Raw genomic sequence first — 19,207 nt, 5'->3', positions numbered from 1 at the left:
TTTAATCCATCTTAAAGAGTAAGGAAAGTTTTGTTGTTCTTGGTTGAAACTTACAGGTCACATTTTATCACTTTTTATCATAATATTTTCTTGGCCTTTACTTTTCAATAATAGCAATATAAAACATCACAAATCTATCTAGAGTAACTTGCATTTTTTTTTTTTTCTTGGATTTTTTTTTTGGCAGGAAATGTACGAAGTTGCCAAGAAGCTTTGCTCGTTTTGTGAAGGTCTTGTACATGATGAACATCTTCAACATCAAGGCTGGGCTGCCATAATGGCTAACTTGGAAGACTGTACATACTCTTATCAAAAGCTGCTTTTCAAGTTTGAAAATGTGTATTCAAGCTATTTGCAGTCCATAGAAGATATTAAGTTGAAACTTACACAGTAGGTTTGCTGTTAAACTTCAGTCTGTCTCCAAAGCTACTTTTTTGTGTGTGTTGTATATCTCTTGCTGGTTCTAATTAATCAGGCAGGTATTTGATTATGTTTCTGAAAATATTCTTTCTGTTGTATACTAGTCATTTTTTAATGGACATTTTTCATTGCTTTCATCAGTGCTTAGAAACCACTACTGAGTTATTGGAAAAATGATGTTCATTAATGAACAGCTGTTTAAGAGCTGGAGTCCTTCCAAATGTGCACTAGAAATGTCTAGATAATTTAGACATTAAACAATATTTTGACTACATAGTTGTACTTCTGAATTAATTCTGAATGCCTTTAAACATACATTAAGAATGATGATTTATCTTGCAAATTTGAAGCTATTTTTAATGCAAAATTTTGATATACACTTTGAATGTGTGTGTATATATATATGTATACTTAAATTCTGCAAATTCTATATGTTACTTAAGGGAAAATATTTGACATCTTTCTTGACATTATAGTATTATGGTATTTCTCTGAGTAATATACCTAATAGAATGCCAGGTACTCACAGAAATAAAATATAAATCCAGTTCACTTTTTTAAGTGGGGAAAAAAAAAAGATGAACTTCATAGCTTTTAACAAATACATAGAAACTATTCAAACTCTGCCGATGTATTCAGCCAGAGGGCACTCGTCTTTGTTGGTAAGCATTGGTGCATACCCATGCAGAATGCAAACATGAGATCCAAGTGCATGTTTAAAATGTGAGCACGCGTCTGTTTATCAAATGTTGTGGGTTTTTTTTCTTGTTTTTGTCATTGCATTGTATTCTGAAGTTTATATTCTGCAGTGCAAGAGAGCAGAAATTGCAACTTCTTATGAAGTTGATACTAAACGTGGTGCTTTGAAAGGATAGTCAGCAAATTCATTTTGAATATAAATAACACTTTAATTATGAGTGGTTTGTGTCAGTTTTTGTAATTGGATAGTAACAGCTTTTTGTTTTCACCCTTTTTAAAAAAAGCTTGGGTTCTGCTGTCTCTGTCATGGCCAAGATACCACTGCTGGAGTGCCTAACAAGACACAGTTACAGGGAGTGTTTAGGAAGATTGGATTCATCAGCAGAGCATGGAGTGGTGGAAGGTGAAGAGACTGAAAATGGGAAATCTTCTGAACTGGTGCTTTATTCTGATGTATCTAAAATGAACAATAAATCAATGTTAGCATCGTTTTGCAAGTCAGTTGAACATTCAGCTTTAGAAGGCACAAATCCTGAAAATGTAAAAGATGATAAGGAGTCTGGTCAAAATACTACTGTCCAGGACAATGAAACATCAGTAGAACTGAAAGATGATGATCAGCCTTCCTTCAATGTGTCTTTATTAGACTGGATAAATGTTCAAGACAGACCTAATGATGTTGAATCATTGGTCAGAAAATGTTTTGATTCTATGAGCAGGGTAAGTTAATAATTTTGTTTACACTCAAATTATATTGGGAATTTGCTGTGGAATTTTTTTGTTTATTTTCCAAATGCTAGTTCTTTTGAAGTGATTCAGCTGTCTGTTGCTTATTGTTTCTCAAATAACTTTCTGATGGAGACCAAAAAAGAGTGAGGGCGGGGGAAGTACTTTGAATGAGTTCTTAAATTTTAGGAATTTGACCTTTAAGAAAATTTGTAATTTTGCAACAAACGCTCATTATCTTAGTATGTTTTTTCTTTGCTTTTCGCCAAAAGTAGCCGTTCTTTATGATAAGCCAGTGACTTCTTGGAGCTTTTAAACAAAGCAATTTCAGGTCTTAGTTGATTGTGTTCTTATGGTTACAGTGAAATATTCATGGACCAAACTCAATATTATTCTAATAAATACTGAAGTATTTATTAAAATATAGGTCAAATTCATGTGCTTAATTGTGATTTTGTTTGAATAGTGTGTGTGTGTGTGTGTGTGTGTGTGTGTACATATATATGCATATGTGTTATTCATCAGTCGATACAGATGTGCTCACAAGAGCATAGTATATTATGTTGTATTTCTGTGGATAAAAGAAGAAAAAATTACTCATATTCTTTCCAAGTGTCTTTTAATCATTGTAACCTTTTAAATTCCCTCCTATCTTCCATGCTCATTCCTTTCACTATGGCTTATATGTCTTAAATAGTTTAACTTTGTTTGCATACGTATAATATTATTGCAACTCAGTGTAGCTATAAAAAAGAAAATAAATTTTATTGTCTTGGACAGTTTATTTGTTTTTTAAGGTAAGTCTGGAAGACTCTCTCAGTTATGTCTAAGCCCCATCTGTTACAAGGAACATTATCATATAATTGGTTTTACACATTGATTTTGATGAGTTCTACTTTAAAAGTAATGGTATAGCTCTTAAAAATCAGTGTTTTGAGAGAGGCATTAAACAGTCCTTCAGAATAAATTATATTAGTGATACTAAAGTAACAAAAACAAACAACAAAAAAAAAAATCATTGTATGTTATTTGGATCAGCTTCTAGTCTTATCTGTTAAGTGCCACATATAAAGAAGAGATTATCTTGCACCTGTTTTTTTTCTGTCCTTGCTTTTCTTATCCAGGACTAGTTAGAAACCCTTTGTTTCAATTATTAGAATTGTTCTATAATGTAAGTTGCTATTTTTGGGGAGGAGGAGACAGGAAGGGGATTGCTCCTGCTCCTTTGTTTTCTTGTCATAATTAGAATTGGAAGGCAGAAATGATGTTCAGGCTATTAGGACTATGAGTGGAACATATAATGGTGATTGATCAGTCTTGAACTATTTTGGTTCACAAGAACCCAAAAGCTTCCAAGTCACGTGACAGTTCCTAGTTTACCTTAGGAAAGCATTAATGTGGTTTTTTGATGGTAGCACAAAGGATTCAGTCTTTATCTGCCATTGATTTAGAATTAGTTAAAAAACAGAATTGGCCTATTTAGCTGAAAAGGAAAAGAAAAATTTACAAAATAAATACCTGAAATACAATTGTTCTCTTAGCATTTACTTGAAATGACTCTTTGAAGTAGGAAATGAGACTATACAGCCAGTATTTCTGTTCTTTTTCTTGTTTTCTACCTGCCCTTCTTTGAAAAATGAACTGTACTAATGGGATATGATTACAACTGATGACCTGAATTCAGTTTCAAGTAATATTTTTATTAAAATGTAAGGCATCAGAGTGTGAAGCTTATATCTTTGACAGTAGCAATCTTGATAGAATTGGTGTGTGGCAGAGCATTGTTAGGTATGTGATTCTTCTAGCCTCTAGGCATTTCAACAGTGATGCTTCTGATTGCACGAACAGAGGCTGCAATAAAAGCAGAGGGTAAGTAGGAGCTAACCAGATGTTTCTGTCGTAACTATTTAAGTAGAAAGAGAGAAGACTTAAAGATGAGGAAAACAATGTTATCTATTTAGTAGTGAAAGTAGAGCAGAATGCTACATATGCAATTAGGTAAAAGGTGGAAGAAAAAAAAAGGGATGGGAGAAATAAATTACAGGGTGGAATAAAAGAAACAGATTTTCTTTACAAAGGAAATAAATGGGATAAACTGTGCTTTTTAGGGTGATTTAAAGGGAAAGAAAAAAGAAAAGCAACATGATCTTCAGTATTTTTTTCTCTAGTTAGAAATTGTTCAGGTATCTGCAGTTCATACTTGGGAAAGAACAAAATTCATAATATGATGAAAAGAAATTTCAGAAGTTTTGAGAAAACTTTGGGGATTTTTTGGAAATTAAAGTTATTTCTTATGAAAGATTCTGGAATTTTCTAGTATTTTTTCTAGTAGTATTTTAGTGTAGTCATGTTAATATTGATACCATGTAAGTGACCTCTTTTCTAAGAGTTACTGGGCTCTTGTGGTGTATGTTGACATATAAACTTCATGCTGATGCAAGAAGCTAGTGTTAAAACTGTATGGATGACCTCAGAAGATTATATCCTTTCCATTAGATTCTCATGTAATAAGGTCTTTATTTTGTTACTTCTGAAGTGAAACTTGAAGAATTACCCCTACTGTCTATGTAGCTTTTTATGCCAGTTTTTTTTCCATGGATAATGGATCACAAAGGAATATGATGAAATAATTTTCCAAAATGTGTTTTTATTAACAAAAATATCAGTAAAAATATTACGAATGTGCTTTTTCTGTAGTTTGTGTTCCAGCTACTAGTACTGGTCTGCTTACCTATGAAGCTATCAAAAAATATTTGTTCAGTAGGGAAATAACAGTGGGTCTTGTAACTCTTTTGTTCTGCCCTTTCTATTAGACTTCCTACTGAGTCATGTTGATCTTTCTTTTTAACTGTGGCTGTATGGATTTTTTTTTCCACTGTAAACTGTTCAATGGTTTTAATCGCCCCTGTCCACTCTTCGTCCTTCTCCTTGCCAGAACTGGATTTGTATGCTAGTCTGTTTGTATGCTATTTGTATGCTAAGTCTAGTTAGAATACTTCAAATAAATTGGTGTGGTGACTTGGGATATTCTATGATACCACCCAGACTTACTGCTTCTGAAACAAATGAAAGATGTAGGCATAGGATATTTGATTCAAACAAAAATCCTGGTGAAAATAGTATTGGTAACTAGATAATAGTGAAGGTAAAAACAATAAAGTTATAAAAATTCATGTAGTTATGTAGCATTATCTTTCAGTACAACAAGTGCACTTATTTATTTGTTTTTCCAGCTTGATCCAAGGATCATCCAGCCCTTTTTGGCAGAATGTCGACAAACTATTGCCAAACTAGATAATCAGAACATGAAGGCTATTAAAGGCCTTGAGGATAGGCTCTATGCGTTGGACCAGATGATAGCAAGTTGCAGCAGACTGGTAAATGAACAAAAAGAACTTGCTCAGGTAATGTATACATATGTGTGTGTGAGACACTGGAAGATGTTAACTTTTGATATATGCTGATAAAATTATAATGAAATAATTACATATTGTCATGCAGGATGATTTTCATTATTCATAATAATTAGGGATTTAGATATTGGTAATTTTTAATCTGATATTTTCTGTATGATTCTCGTATTCTTTTAAATACTTTAAAGTATTGTTCTAGGTTTTTTTTAACTGAAAAGTTGAGACACCACTGTTATACACCAGTAGTTAGAAGGAGTGGTGACCTTCAGTTTTCATTTGTGGAGGAATTCATTGTTATCCTTGTGGCTTAGAAATAGAGAAACAATTAAAAAATCAGAACTTGAGAGATGGACAGATTCCCTTTCCCTTTTGAATGAAACACTGCACTGTTTAACAGTGGAGTCTGTTTTCTAGTAATTTCAGTGACTGAGTCTAGGAGTAAGTTTGTGTTAAATCTCAGCCTTGTGTAAGTGCTTATGTTGTAGCCAGCTTGTAAATACTGTTCCTTCAATCTTTCAGTCTGATTCTACTCAGTAGCTTGTCCTTTACATTTTCTTGCATGTATTGTTGTTGTATTTTTTCCAAATTTTCCCTGTTGATAGTGCAGCTTTTAAAAACATGATTACATCAAAATTCTATGAACCTAGTTCATGGAAGTGTTCTCCTATTAGAACTGTTAACCATAGTCAACACACTGATTTGCATATGACTTTCTTGACTCTGGGATAGTTCTATTTCACTTCAAGTAAGTCTAAAATGTTGGGTATTCTTGTTTCTTCTTTGATTTTCAAGTAGTAACTGAGTAAATCAATAAAAGCATTACCATACCTGTTTTTCAGCACCTTTCTTAGTTTACCTGTGACAGTCACATCATGAACACTTTCATCTTCTCAGGGCCAGAAAGGCCAAGAACAGAACTTTCAAGAACATTGATTACTCACATCTTTGTTTTCTCCCACGTTTGTTTTCCCTATTTTTTTGTTGTCTTACGTTTTTGACTACTAGCATGTAATAAGAATTTGAATTTTAAACACGCTTCAAACATGGATCCATAGGGACAGAATATCTTCTGCGTTTTCAAATTTACAAATAGTCTTTCGGCACTAAGAGTAAAGCTGTACCTGACTTTACTGCCTCTTCTATGCATGTCTATATATGTTATGTTCTGTAATCAGCATTCTAAAACATATTTAGATATGTGTTAGGTAGTCAGTCTTTCCTATTCTGCCCCCTTTCCCCTTTTATGGATTGCCTGTACAATATATTTGTACAATGAACACCAGGTAATTCCTTACCCTGCTCAGCACCTAGTTACAAATAAACATCTGGCTATACTTACTGTATACTGTAAAGTTTATTCCTCACCCTCCTACATTTTCATGTTTTCCGCTGGTTCACCAGAAACAAGGAAAGTTCAGAGCAAATGTTGAATATTTGAGAGTCTTATTAGCCCTTGTCACTACGAATAGGACTTCCATTTTGCCTTATTACAGGTTTTTCCTGGCCTTGGCTGTCTGACCTTTCTCCTTCAGCTTTTTAGCTCACATCCTCTGCTTGGTCTCCATAAATGTTCAGCCAGTGTTAGTGAATGTAAATAGGTACCTTTTTTTCTGTATGGAGGAATTGAATTCCACACCTTTGCTTCATATGCACTTCTGTGTCAGATGTCATTCTGTCAGACTGTCCCTCTGCTGCCATCTGTTGCACAGCAACAAAGTGTAATGAGATATTAATTGCATGGTTCAACCTCTACTGCTATACTAGCAACATTGGCATCTGATATTGTAGGCCAACATAATAAAATAGGAGGCATTATTTTTGGAGTAGTCCTCATATTACCAATACAGTTTACAACATTATAAATTTTTTGTAGTCAGCTGGACAACTGGAACTGGATGACTGTTCCAGAGAATCTGTGTTGCTATCTAGGTTCCAAAGAAAATGACGGTTGCAATGGTCTTTTGTCTTTTCTTACATCATAGGTACCCAAGGTGAATTTCTCATTCACATAGTGAGTACTTCTGAGTAATTAAAAAAAAAAAAGGAAATCTGGAAAAAGCACTTAATGTTTCTGAGGCTGATATAGATATTAATGTTTCAGTAATTATTACATTATTACATTCAAACTTTCTCTGAAACGCATATTCTATAGAATATGGGGGAGCTAATGCCAGATAATTACTTTTTGAAAAGATTAAGGGCAAGTTAAGTCAGTTCCTCTAATGTTCCAATATTGGGCATCCTTAATTGTCATTGCGTGTATTTGTTTTTCTGTTCTTATAGTTATATATTTGATGATGCATAAAGAAATTCAGTAATTAGTCTTAAGTGGGATTTACGCGGCTGAAAATGTAGTAACAGTTATGATGTACTGCTAATCAATCCAGGAGGTAATAACTGAAGATAATGTTTGAGTTTGTACATGTGTTCATAGGGAAGAGAGAGAAAATGGGTTTTGTAGAAGAATTTTGATATTCAGAAGGTAGATAATTTAGCCCGCAGTAATACTGAATGTGTTATAATGCTAAGTCTTCAGTATGCTTGAATTTACCAAGCTGACTGTTGAATTGATGGTTCATTGCCTCAGTATTGGTATCTGTTTCTTTTTGCTGCATTAAATTTATAATCTTTCATTGAATTCAGTTTGTTGTGTTAAGGTCTCACAAGGTTGTGATGGTAACGTTTGGAGAAGAAAATCTCAGAATCAGATGTATTTGAATTGGATTATAGAATGAAAGAAATGCATGTTGGACAGTGACTTCACAGTGTGTGATTCTGTTAGCTCCCAAATACTTAAAGGAAGTTCTAATAAACTCTTTCATTCTTACAGAGAAGATGATCACTTCAGTGCCTTTTTGTTTTCACAAAGCTTTTTTAACGTATGTCTTTTCTTTTCCAGGGATTTTTGGCTAATCAGAAGAGAGCTGAGAACTTGAAAGATCCTTCTGTGCTGCCTGATTTGTGTTTGAGTCATGCAAATCAGTTGATGATTATGTTAACTAATCACAGAAAGCTGTTAGATATTAAACAGAAATGTACCACTGCCAAACAGGAGCTTGCGAATAATCTACAAGTCAGACTAAAGTAAGTTACAACTGTTCAACTTGATATTGTGAATTCTATTTGTATTGAGGATTTTAAAAGTATTCTGTAAGGAAATTTTCGTTAATGCATAGAGCTTTTTCTAAATGAAAGAGAAGATAGAAGTTGGATAAACTTTGAAACTTGCACTTGCTTATCAAATCATTTCTAAGTATGAAATAAAATATTAAGAGAAAAATTTCTTAGGCGTTTATATGACCTTCATATCAGTAAAATAGTATCCTCAAGCCTGCCTCCTATCATCAACCTCAGAAGCCAACAATGTCTTATTTAAAATTTAACTGATAATTGTATTTATGTTTTCATAGGGCTGTAGCAAGTATGTGAAAAACACTTTCAGTAGATTATGATCATATCAAAGCAAAAAAAAAAAGGCATGCTGTTTGCTTGTGATTTACTAGCACAATATGATGAAAAATAATTCTATTAACTTACAAAAAAAAAAAGTAGTATTTTTCATGTGAGCATCGTTGCTGAGTGACACAGCCAGTAAGTATTATATATTGCTCAGTGATAAAGTTTTCCATGCTACTAAACAACTCAAATTTTAATGTTATGTCAGATGTATAGGGAACGTACACAGTTTAATAATTTTGTTTAAATAGTTTTATTTGTGTCAGCAATTAATAATTAAGCAATGTTAGTGAAAGGTCTGGAGAGCAAAGCACATGGGAAGAGGGTAAGAGCCCTCTTCAGAGCAGAAGAAATAAGGGGAGCCCTCGTGGCAGCTGCAGCTCCTCACAGGAGAAGAGGGCAGCGCTGAGCTCTGCTCTGTGTGGCAGCGACAGGGCCGGAAGGAACGGCATGGAGCTGTGTGAGGGGAGGGGCGGCTGGGAGTTAGGAACAAGGTTTCCTACGGAGGGCTGTGGACACAGAACAGGTTCCTCGGGGATGCTGATCACAGCCTCAAGCTGCCGGAATTCAATGGGTGTTTGGATTGTGCTCTCACACGCAGGGTTTGGTTTCTGGGTGGTCCTGCATGGAGAGACAGGATTTGGACTCTGTAGCAGTATTCACAGAACCATAGACCTGCACACTGGATTAGATATCTATCAAGGAGAATTTTTTCTTCATGGCAAGATTACAGTTTGTATAGAAGAGGTAGTTTCAAGACACAGGAAAAAGTAAAGTAAATTAGCAGTGCACTAGTGACAAAGATATTTACTATGAGAGCGGTGAGGCGCTGGAACAGGCTGCCCAGAGAGGCTGTGGATGCCCCGTCCCTGGAGGTGTTCAAGGCCAGGTTGGATGGGGTGCCTAGGCAGCCTGGTCTGGTATTAAATGGGGAGGTTGGTAGCCCTGCATGTGGCAGGGAGGTTGGAGATTCATGATCCTTGAGATCCCTTCCAACCCAGGCCATTCTATGATTCTGTGATCCTGTATGTCTGTATTACTAAGAATTACTTATTGGTAGATCGGAATAGGAGTTTGTCTCTACAACAGCCTTTAACTTACTGAAAAGATGGCTTTTTTCTTTTGGCACCATTTTTCACAAGTAATGAGGGTTAGTACCTAGAAGCTAGCTTGCCGTAAATATCATTTTAATTTCTTGTATGTTAAAGTATTTATTTAGCTATGCACCAAACTAGTGAGTTATTAGAGGGAAAAGGCTGGCATACCCTTGGGAGGAAAAAGCTGATGAGGCAAGGAGAGTGAATGCAAGAAAAATAGATTTGCAGAGAATAGTAAAGATTTTCAAAAAGAAAAGCAAAATATTGTATTCTGGGTCAAAACAAACATCTAGCTTGTCTGTTTTCAGTAGCAGTATGTAGCAGATGACCATAATGGGAATCTAGTGAGAAGGAATCTTTTTGTCTAAGAGTTTTTACTTACAGAAATAGTTCATTTGTTTTTAATTGCTGGTGGAAATTTCTTCCATTAATTCTTTTTTGAATTCACAAGCTCCTGGCTTTTGCAAGGAGCATTATAACAGTTGTATGGAGAAAATACTTCATTGTTGTGCTTGAACTGGATGCTTGTTGGATTCATGTGGTGCCTTCTCTTTCTTTCTTGCTACTCATTGTTGTGAGAAAGTTAACAGATAAAAGTGACTTCTTTGGTGTAAAAAATTACTGTAATGTTTCTCTTCAGTCTCTCCATTTTTATCACTGTTTCAGTAGTTAAACTGTGATTTGATTATTTTGCTGACTGATTGAAAATTTGTGTTGACCGAGGAATAAATGTTCATATTTTCAATATAGGAATTTGTATGTTAGAGTGGCTGTTATTTATAATGAATGAGTAGATGGCAGTCTTTCTATCTTATCTGTTAGACAGTATCCACACATTCAATATTTCTTACAAATGCTTCTCTGTAAATATTTTTAAGACTTATAAACAGACTAGTCTCTTCTAGGCATAACAGCTTCTTTTTAAGTTCTTCTGGATAAAACTTCATTATCATTTATTATAAAGTTACATATGCTCAGGCTTACTTATTAAAAACAGTACCTTAACTCAAATGCTACTAAGTGTTAATTATGGAGCACTTTCGAGGCTTTATTTGAGAAATTAATGGAGAAGACAGTTAGTGAATTCTGAATTATTTGGTACTTCCAGATAGACTGTTGTTGTCCCAGATAAAATGATGTAATTTTTCACTTGATCCAAAGATGCTGTTAATTTCAGTGAAATTAAAATGCATAAGAGATGACTAAGTTGTTATCTTCTAATGTATAACCTACTTTTGTAGGTGGTGTTGTTTTGTAATGCTTCATGCTGACCAAGATGGAGAGAAACTGCAAGCATTGCTTCGTCTTGTGACAGAACTCTTAGAGAGGGTCAAGGTTGTGGAGGCTCTCAGTACTGTTCCTCAGATGTATTGTCTAGCTGTCGTTGAGGTTGTGAGGAGAAAAATGTTCATAAAACACTACAGGGAGGTAAGTAAACAAGATGTCAGGTTCAAACCTTTGTATCAGTGCATAAATTAACAATTAACTATGTATTTCCCCTTCCACAGTGGGCAGGTGCTTTAATAAATGATGGGAAACACCTATATGAAGCTGAAAGGGCAAAAAGAGAATCTTTTGGTAAACTATTCAGTAAGTACTTTCTGTTCTTAGTATGGCTTAGTATGACATTTCTCTTCAGAAGTAGATAAAATATTTCCATTATGTTTTTGTTTAAATATAGATATTATATATATGTGTATGATTGTTTTTCCATATAGTTTTATCAAAAATACTGTGAATGTTCTCATTGTTTAATGCTCCTGAAAGAAAAAATGTTATTACACTTCAATGCAGTTTCTGCTTGAACGTGTTCTGCAAGTTTTATGATTCCTTTAAAGGAATCCTTTTGAAATCATTTCTGTGTATTTTAAGCATTGGTGCAGCATCCTCTGTAATTCATTTAAAAAATGAATAAAAAGCTGAAGTTGCACACCCAGAACACTTGACCAGAAGTTTTTTTCTTTAAATAAGAGAATTGAGTAAAATGTTATCAAATGTTTGGAAAGGAAGTTAGCAAGATTACGAAGAAGAAACTTTTGAAGAATTAGCTGAAGCTTTTGAAAAGGTGAACAGTAAGCAAATAGAATTCATCACACCATTCAAGCCTCTGCTTTTATGGTGGATTTTACATTAGGTTCTGTCACTGCTTTTTGTTAAGAAAAAGTATGTTTGGAATAACTTCAAATTTAGTTCAGCTGTTGAACTACAATAGCTCAATTGTTTTTTGTTGAGGCATTGTTTGTATGTTGCATTTATTCCTTTTAAATTACCATTTTTTCTTTGCCCAGGGAAGTCTTTTCTAAGGAATCGCTTGTTCAGAGGACTTGATTCCTGGCCTCCATCCTTTTGTGTACGTACTTAGTATCTTTTTGTTGTTTCTTTCATTTCTGTGAACAGCACTTACGAATTATGCTCATTTAAATTACTGTTGTATACCTGTCACATTGCCCTGGCAGATGAGATAGCTAGACAGTGTACTTTTTGCTATTTAAAGGGACCTATATTAACACTGTTTACCAACTTGTATTGTGGTGGTAAAGTATGTATCAGCTTGTTATTCCTTTTTAAGGAGTCATCGGTAGAATTGATTTAAAAATTTGTTTTTATTAATGCTCAGAAAACAAAGGCCAGGAAGAATAATTGTTTGTTTAATCCAATATTCTGAATAATATAGACGTAAAATTAATCATGCGGTAAAAGCAAGTGTTTTCTTTTTTTCAATGTGATTACTGGGTGAGTGGAACAGAATTTTTGTTTGTAATTGAGCATTGCCTATTTAATTTCTCACAGATTAGTTAATTAAAGTAAAATATTCTGATTCGAATATTGCTGGCTTTTTTAAGATTATTATTTTAAATACTGGACTGTATTTGTGTATTAAGTTAGTCTTAAGTTTCAGAGTTATCTCTAATCCCTTAACATCAGTGGTTTGTTTAATAACTTTAGTAAGCTTGGTGATAGGGAGGAAGTGCTGCTGCCAGAGATGCTATGGATAATAACAATAAACTTGAATTTATATATTTATTCTTTAGGGTTGTGAGAGTATGGCCAGATGTGCTTGTTTAAAAGGAGAATTAAATCTTTGATAAGAGAAATCATAGTTTAATTAATCTGTTATGAATTAGAGTCCTTTTGAATCCTTTAGTTACCCTGTTATCATCATCAACAATGTATGAATTAATTTCTTCTTGATACAGACAAGAAAACCTCGCAGATTTGACAGTGAGCTTCCAGATATCTCATTAAGTGACTTGCAATTTTTGCAGTCTTTTTGTCCTTCAGAAGTTCAGCCGTTACTCAGGTAAATCACCTTTTTAACCTCTCTGTGATATGTAAGTGGCTTCCCTTTCTGTCCTGCTCACTCCTCATTCAGACCCTCTCCCTCCCTAATATCTTTTATGTAAGGAATAGACAGTGATATTTTGTAAACTGGTGTCGTTCTTAAGTGATGCTTTTAGCTGACATACTACAGATATGTTCCTTATATGCTTCATGTACTCAAGTTAAAATGACCTGAAAACCTATGTCCTATGTATTCTGTATTGAGGTGTAATTAATGTTGGGCATTGCTATGATGGTTAATAAGCTTTCAAATTCATACATTTTAAGTCTGTAGAAATAAGTAGGGTAATGTTAAGCAAGTTAGTGAGCAAGAAATAGGCAAGAACAAGTCTGGTGTGTAAGGTCCTATGTCAGAAGAGATCTTTCTGTATCACCACAATGAGATGCTATATGTATGGGTTATCCTTCTATTAGAACAGAGCTTAGTTCCATTTTCCAGTTTTAAGGCTAAAATCCCACAGAGGATAATAAGATAAATCCCAATGGAGATGCTCTGTTGTCATGTTAGGTTCGCCAACAGTATCAGCCTGAAACCCGTTACTGGCGTGCAGAGTTGATATTCACTGCATTTTTCATCTTTATGTTGTATTGATTATTTTTGATTCTGGAGTCCTGCTGATCCTCCTGGTGCTATGTCTGCTGGTAATAACAATAAGTGTAGTGAGCTTAGCTTACTTGACAGTGAATTTGCTATCAATCATGAGTCTGCTGATAAACCATTTTAATTTCTCTCGTTGCAGTTAGATTGCTTCTCAGGGATTCTAAAGATAAAATATAAACTATAATTTTATGTATTGCTGATATTGACATCATGATTTTGGGGTTTGTGAGAATTTTATGACCGTCCTAGGAAGTTCTCTGACTGAGTCCAGTAAGAATTTTGTTGTGCTATTAGAAAATATTCAGTAACAAAGCTGCTCATGGCTGATGTAGTGACACAGCTTTCCACTTGATGGCAATAGAGGTGGGATTATGTTGTGTTCACCTTGTCTTCTGAGTTCAGACTTGCATTTGGTGGTAATGTTGATGAAGGTGGAGGACTTAACTTGAGCAGGCCTAGCTTTTGCACACCTTTATAGACATTGAGCTTCAGAACAAACTTTATATCTTCAGTGCTTTAATTGAAAATCCCCAAGAAAACAATTGGCAAGCTAGCAAGCTGAGGCTGAGCAGTGGGATTCTTCTCTGTCACTGCTGATCCCCAGAGCTTCAGGATTAAAATTATGCCTCCATTTTCATACAGTGCTTCATTCTTCTCAGCTTCTAAGTTTAACTAGTTACTGAAATCTTAATTCCATAAAAATAATACTATATACCACATGCCATATATTTTGACTAGAGAATGCAAAATACATTGAAACATTATCTGCTTTTATTGTATTGTTAGTCTGAATAAACTCCTGTTTCATTAATTCAGTGGAGCAATTCCAGACAAATTAAATATTCTAGAAGTACAAGCTCTCAAGAAAAATGAAATGTTACTTTTTCAAAGGTTTAGGAAGCCTGTAACTTTTCAACACTTGCAATGTGATCACAAGTTGTTCAGTCTTTTCAGTGATAGGTAACATAATTAAATAGAATAATATACAATTAATTGCTGCTTCAAAATAGGAGCTGGATTGGAGAGGATCCAACTGAAGAGAATAATTGAGCCATTTGCAATAAGTGCTTCAGTTACAGATTTGATCACCGTCAGTTCTCTTCTGTTATGTCTTGAAAGGAAGTACTTCCCCATTATTTTTATCGTTATGTGGTCCTTAAGAGCTTTGAAGTTTTTAATTTAAAGCACAAATAAAAGGTACCTTTGTGGATTTTCCATGCTAAATACTTGAAATGAAAAAAAATATAAACTTTATACAGAGGGAAACTTTGTCTCGCTGGAATGTCTACATAATAAAATTTAATCATTTGAATATTAGATGTAACAATGTGCCAAAAAGATATAATTCTGTATTGTTTTTAAGGGTTCCAATACTTTGTGACTTTGAACCTCTTCACCAGCATGTACGTGCTTTACATAACTTGGTAAAAGCAGCACAGAGTTTGGATGAAATGTCACAAACCATTACTGACCTGCTGAATGAACAAAAGGTATGTTATTTTTCTTAACCAAGGAAATAGAATAGTCTATTCAAAAAGAGCTGTGTATTTTTATAATGTTGTTTTATCTGCTTCAAGAAGATGTGAAGGTTAGTTTTTCCAGATGTGAAGATTAGTTGATCACCCAACTTTGTAGTAGTAATTTACTTCATAATAAGTAAATCTATTTAGAAAATAGTCTAAAGATATGAAATGCCTTCAACACATACGATGCTTGTATTCCACAGAATTTGTAAAGTTAATAGAATAAGATAGTCCAGTGGAATAGAATAGTCCAGTGGAATTATTCTGATCATATTTTTCTGCTGTTTTTATGATCCTCTTTGAATGTGTGTATTTTGTCTCGTCGTTTGTATTTTTCAAACATAAATATAAAAATATTCAGTTTGGGGCACCTCAGTACAGAAGGAACATTGAGGTGCTGGACAGGTCCGAAGAAGGGCAACAATGCTTGTGAAGGGCTTGGAGAATATGCCCTATGAGGAGAAAGAACTGGGGCTGTTCAGTCTGGGGAGGAGGAGACTGAGGGGAGACCTTATTGCTCTCTTCCAGTATCTGAAAGGTGCTTACAGCGAGAGCGGGGTTGGTCTCTTCTCACTGGTGACAGGTGACAGGACAAGGGGAAATGGCCTTAAGTTGCACCAGGGTAAGCTTAGCTTGGATATCAGGAAAAACTTCTTCTTAGAAAGGATTGTTAAGCACTGGAATAGGCTCCCCAGGGAGGTGGTTGAGTCATCATCCCTGGATGTGTTTAAAAACCATTTGCATGTGGTGCTCAGGGACATGATTTAGAGGAGACCTGTTAAGGTAGTATGGTTAGGTTGTGGTTGGACTCGATGGTCTTTGAGGTCTTTTCCAACCTGAGTGATTCTATGATTCAATTTAAATAAGCTTGTAACTTTAGATGTTTTCACTGTTTAAATCTTTCTGCCCCAGGAAGATAAGAGAGCATTCAGGGACCCCATGACTGGTTGTAGCCATTAATCTGAAAACTGCTGGTTGCAGTTCTGGCATTCTGGGGCAGTGTTACATGCAGTCCTTCTTTGAGTATATAGGGAACAGATAGCTTAAAAACAAATAAACAAATTAAAAAAACAAAAAAAACACCTTTTCCTCCTTTTACTCCACCTATCAAGCAGATTCTTCCCCTAGAAAGAGTAGCCTGTCAGTCACTTCAGGTTGCTTCTAAACATTCTGCCTCTAACTTTCATTGTACACCAAATGGGATCCTTTTAGCTTCTGATTGTAACCTATCCTGGGGACTTAAGCAGTGTTGAACGTTTTATGTAAAGTTTACTGCTTCAGATTGGGTTCTCCTGCAGTTGAATATTTTGCAGGATTCTGTGTTATAATCTACATTGTGTTTAGATGGATTTTGATGCTGTCTAGTACTAACCTCGTGCAACTCACTTCACAATGCCATGGTCCTAGTTAAATTTAATGTATATACATCGAATAGACTGTTACTGGTTTTATTTTTATTTTGTACTCCAAGTCATGCGCATGTGAAATTTTGAATGAAAAAATTCCTACTTAAAGCAGATATGTGAAGTCCTCTATCTTTTTACCCCTCTGAAACTTGAACATGAGATTTACTGGAAGTCTTTGATTCCTTCTTCTGGTAAGGAACTGGCTGGAGGGCCATGCCCAATGGGTAGTGGTTAATGGAGTTAAATGCAGCTGATGACCTGTTTCAAGTGATGCCCCCAGGGGTCAGTACTGGGGCCCATCTTGTGTAATATCTTTATTGATGACCCAGATAAGGAGATTGTGTGAGTAACCCTCAGTTAGTTTGCAGATGACACCAAGTTGAGAGGTGATGTGGATCTGCCTAAGGGTAGGGAGGCCCTTCCGAGGGATCTAAATAAGCTGGATCACTGGGCTGAGGTGAATGGGATGAGGTTCAACAAGGCCAAGTGCCAGGTCCTGCTCTTTGACCACAATAACCCCATGCAGCGCTACAGGCTTGGGGATGAGTGGCTGGATGATTGTGAAGAGGAAAGGAACCTGGGGGTGCTGGTTGATGCTCGGCTGAACGTGAGCTGACAGTGGGCCCAGGTGGCCAAGAGGTGCAACGGCATCCTGGCCTGCATTAGAAATAGTGTGGCCAGCAGGAGCAGGGAGGTGATCATCCCCCTGTACACAGCACTGGTGAGGCCACACTTCGAGTATTGTGTTCAGTTTTGTGCTCCTTGCTACAGGAAAGACATTGAAGCCCTGGAGTGTGTCCAGAGAAGGGCAGTGAAGCTGGTGAGGGATCTGGAGCACAAGTCCTATAAGAAGAGGCTGAGGGAGCTGGGATTGTTTAGTCTGGAGAAGAGAAGGCTCAGGGGAGAAATCATTGTACTCTACAACTTCCTAAAAGGAGGCTGTGATAAGGAGTGGCTTGGCCTCTTTCCAACGGAACAAACAGGACCCGAGGAAACGACCACAAGTTGTACCAGAGGAGTTTAGGTTACACATAAGGAAAAACTTTTTCTCTCAGAGAGTGGTCAGGCACTGGAATGGCCTGCCCAGGGAAGTGGTGAAGTTGCTGTCCCTGGCAGTGTTCAAGAGGTCTGGATGAGGAGTTGCGAGATATGGTTTAGTGCTTGTGGGAGCAATGGTAATGGGAGAACAGTTGGACTAGATGATCTTGCAGGTCCTTTCCAATCTTGTGATTCTATGATGCTATGTAGAATATGAGATTTGGGCTTCTTTTTGATCTGAAATTTAAGAAAATGTGTCACTTCTTAATGAAGATTGATTTCTTTATGAGCAGCTGTTATGAATAAGTATTTTAGGGCCTTTTCACTGTATTAGACAATGAAATGGCTAAGAATGGTGGCAGCTGTGAGTTTTCTGAACATATTCATTCAGCAGATCACACTATCATATGTAAATGTCCACTCCCAGCTGAAAGCATCCTGAAATTTCTCAGTGACACATTTTCTAGGGAATTTATTATTCGCAAAAGCTTACAGTGTAAGGAAAAAGTGAAATCAGTCAAAACAGTAACTTTAATTCAAAATACTTAACAATAGAACAAGAAAACTTGCCTTACTTATTCCACCTTAATCATTTCTAATATTCTGAAAATCCATCTAGAAATTGGTTCAGACTTGTTTATCTGAGACATTTTTATTAGTTTATGGCTGCACAAAAAAGATGCTTGCTAAGTCAGGAGAATCTGTTCTTTCCACTTTTCTTTTGCTGTGCTTTGACCATTTTGGATTCTTGGCTGACTCACAAATGTCAAATGCCTAGACAGATCTGGGTAATTGTCTCTTTCCATAGAGTAAATTACATTGCACAATCAGTGCTGGGACACTCATGATGTCATCTTGAAAGTGCCTATTTCTGTCTGTGATTTCGATGACTCATTTGAACACTTTTTTGTACTGAAGCAAATAGGCCTACTGAAATGATTTTCTTTGTGTTGTTGTTATCACCTGATGAAAGACATTAGGTCTCTTCTGTGTTGTTTTGGTTTGCAGTCTGGAAGTGTCTTTTGTTTTAGTTTTATTTTTATATATACATACTACTTTTGCATATCTTTGTACTTTTGCTTAGAATTTCTGAAAGAATATGAAGTATCCTTTTCTTATCCTTAGTGTTACTGGAAATTGACGCTACATTACTAGCAAGATGAATAAACATTTAATAATAGTCCTGGAAATGACTTCATCTTCACGCTCCTAGAAGTTGTTTGTGAACTGTAAGATCTCCCCAGCTTGCTGATGACTCTGTGGGCACTGAAGTTTGCTTGTGTAACCCACAGTATTTTCCAGGGAGGCCCATCAGACCACTGGGGATAGGAACTAGTTGATTTTTAAGGCTACTTCCAACCTAAGACATTCTGTGGTTTTATGACCTCAGGTTTCTATTCAAAACAGGTGGCAGTAGAAGCATGGTTCGTCAAGTTGGACTACAGAAGTTTTTCCCATGCTTGTTGTTAGTGCAACAGTTGAGTTG

General features: G+C 35.6%; 1 protein-coding gene across 3 annotated transcripts in view; it reads left to right on the top strand.

Moving 5' to 3' along the window:
* RB1CC1 (RB1 inducible coiled-coil 1) overlaps positions 1 to 19,207 on the top strand; it is a 71,968-nt gene that overhangs the window by 28,612 nt on the left and 24,149 nt on the right. For all 3 annotated transcript variants that reach the window (XM_010708922.3, XM_010708921.3, XM_010708923.3), the window contains 9 exons: positions 188 to 390; positions 1,404 to 1,839; positions 5,079 to 5,249; positions 8,158 to 8,342; positions 11,053 to 11,239; positions 11,320 to 11,401; positions 12,100 to 12,161; positions 13,009 to 13,112; positions 15,118 to 15,244. In XM_010708922.3, coding sequence (XP_010707224.1) covers positions 188 to 390; positions 1,404 to 1,839; positions 5,079 to 5,249; positions 8,158 to 8,342; positions 11,053 to 11,239; positions 11,320 to 11,401; positions 12,100 to 12,161; positions 13,009 to 13,112; positions 15,118 to 15,244 — 1,557 coding nt within the window. The remainder of the gene's footprint in view (positions 1 to 187; positions 391 to 1,403; positions 1,840 to 5,078; positions 5,250 to 8,157; positions 8,343 to 11,052; positions 11,240 to 11,319; positions 11,402 to 12,099; positions 12,162 to 13,008; positions 13,113 to 15,117; positions 15,245 to 19,207) is intronic.

This window comes from Meleagris gallopavo, chromosome 3, assembly GCF_000146605.3.
Source record: "Meleagris gallopavo isolate NT-WF06-2002-E0010 breed Aviagen turkey brand Nicholas breeding stock chromosome 3, Turkey_5.1, whole genome shotgun sequence".
Lineage (NCBI taxonomy): Eukaryota > Metazoa > Chordata > Aves > Galliformes > Phasianidae > Meleagris > Meleagris gallopavo.
Note: the sequence above shows the minus strand (reverse complement) of the source record. Positions and strands in the feature narration are given on the sequence as shown.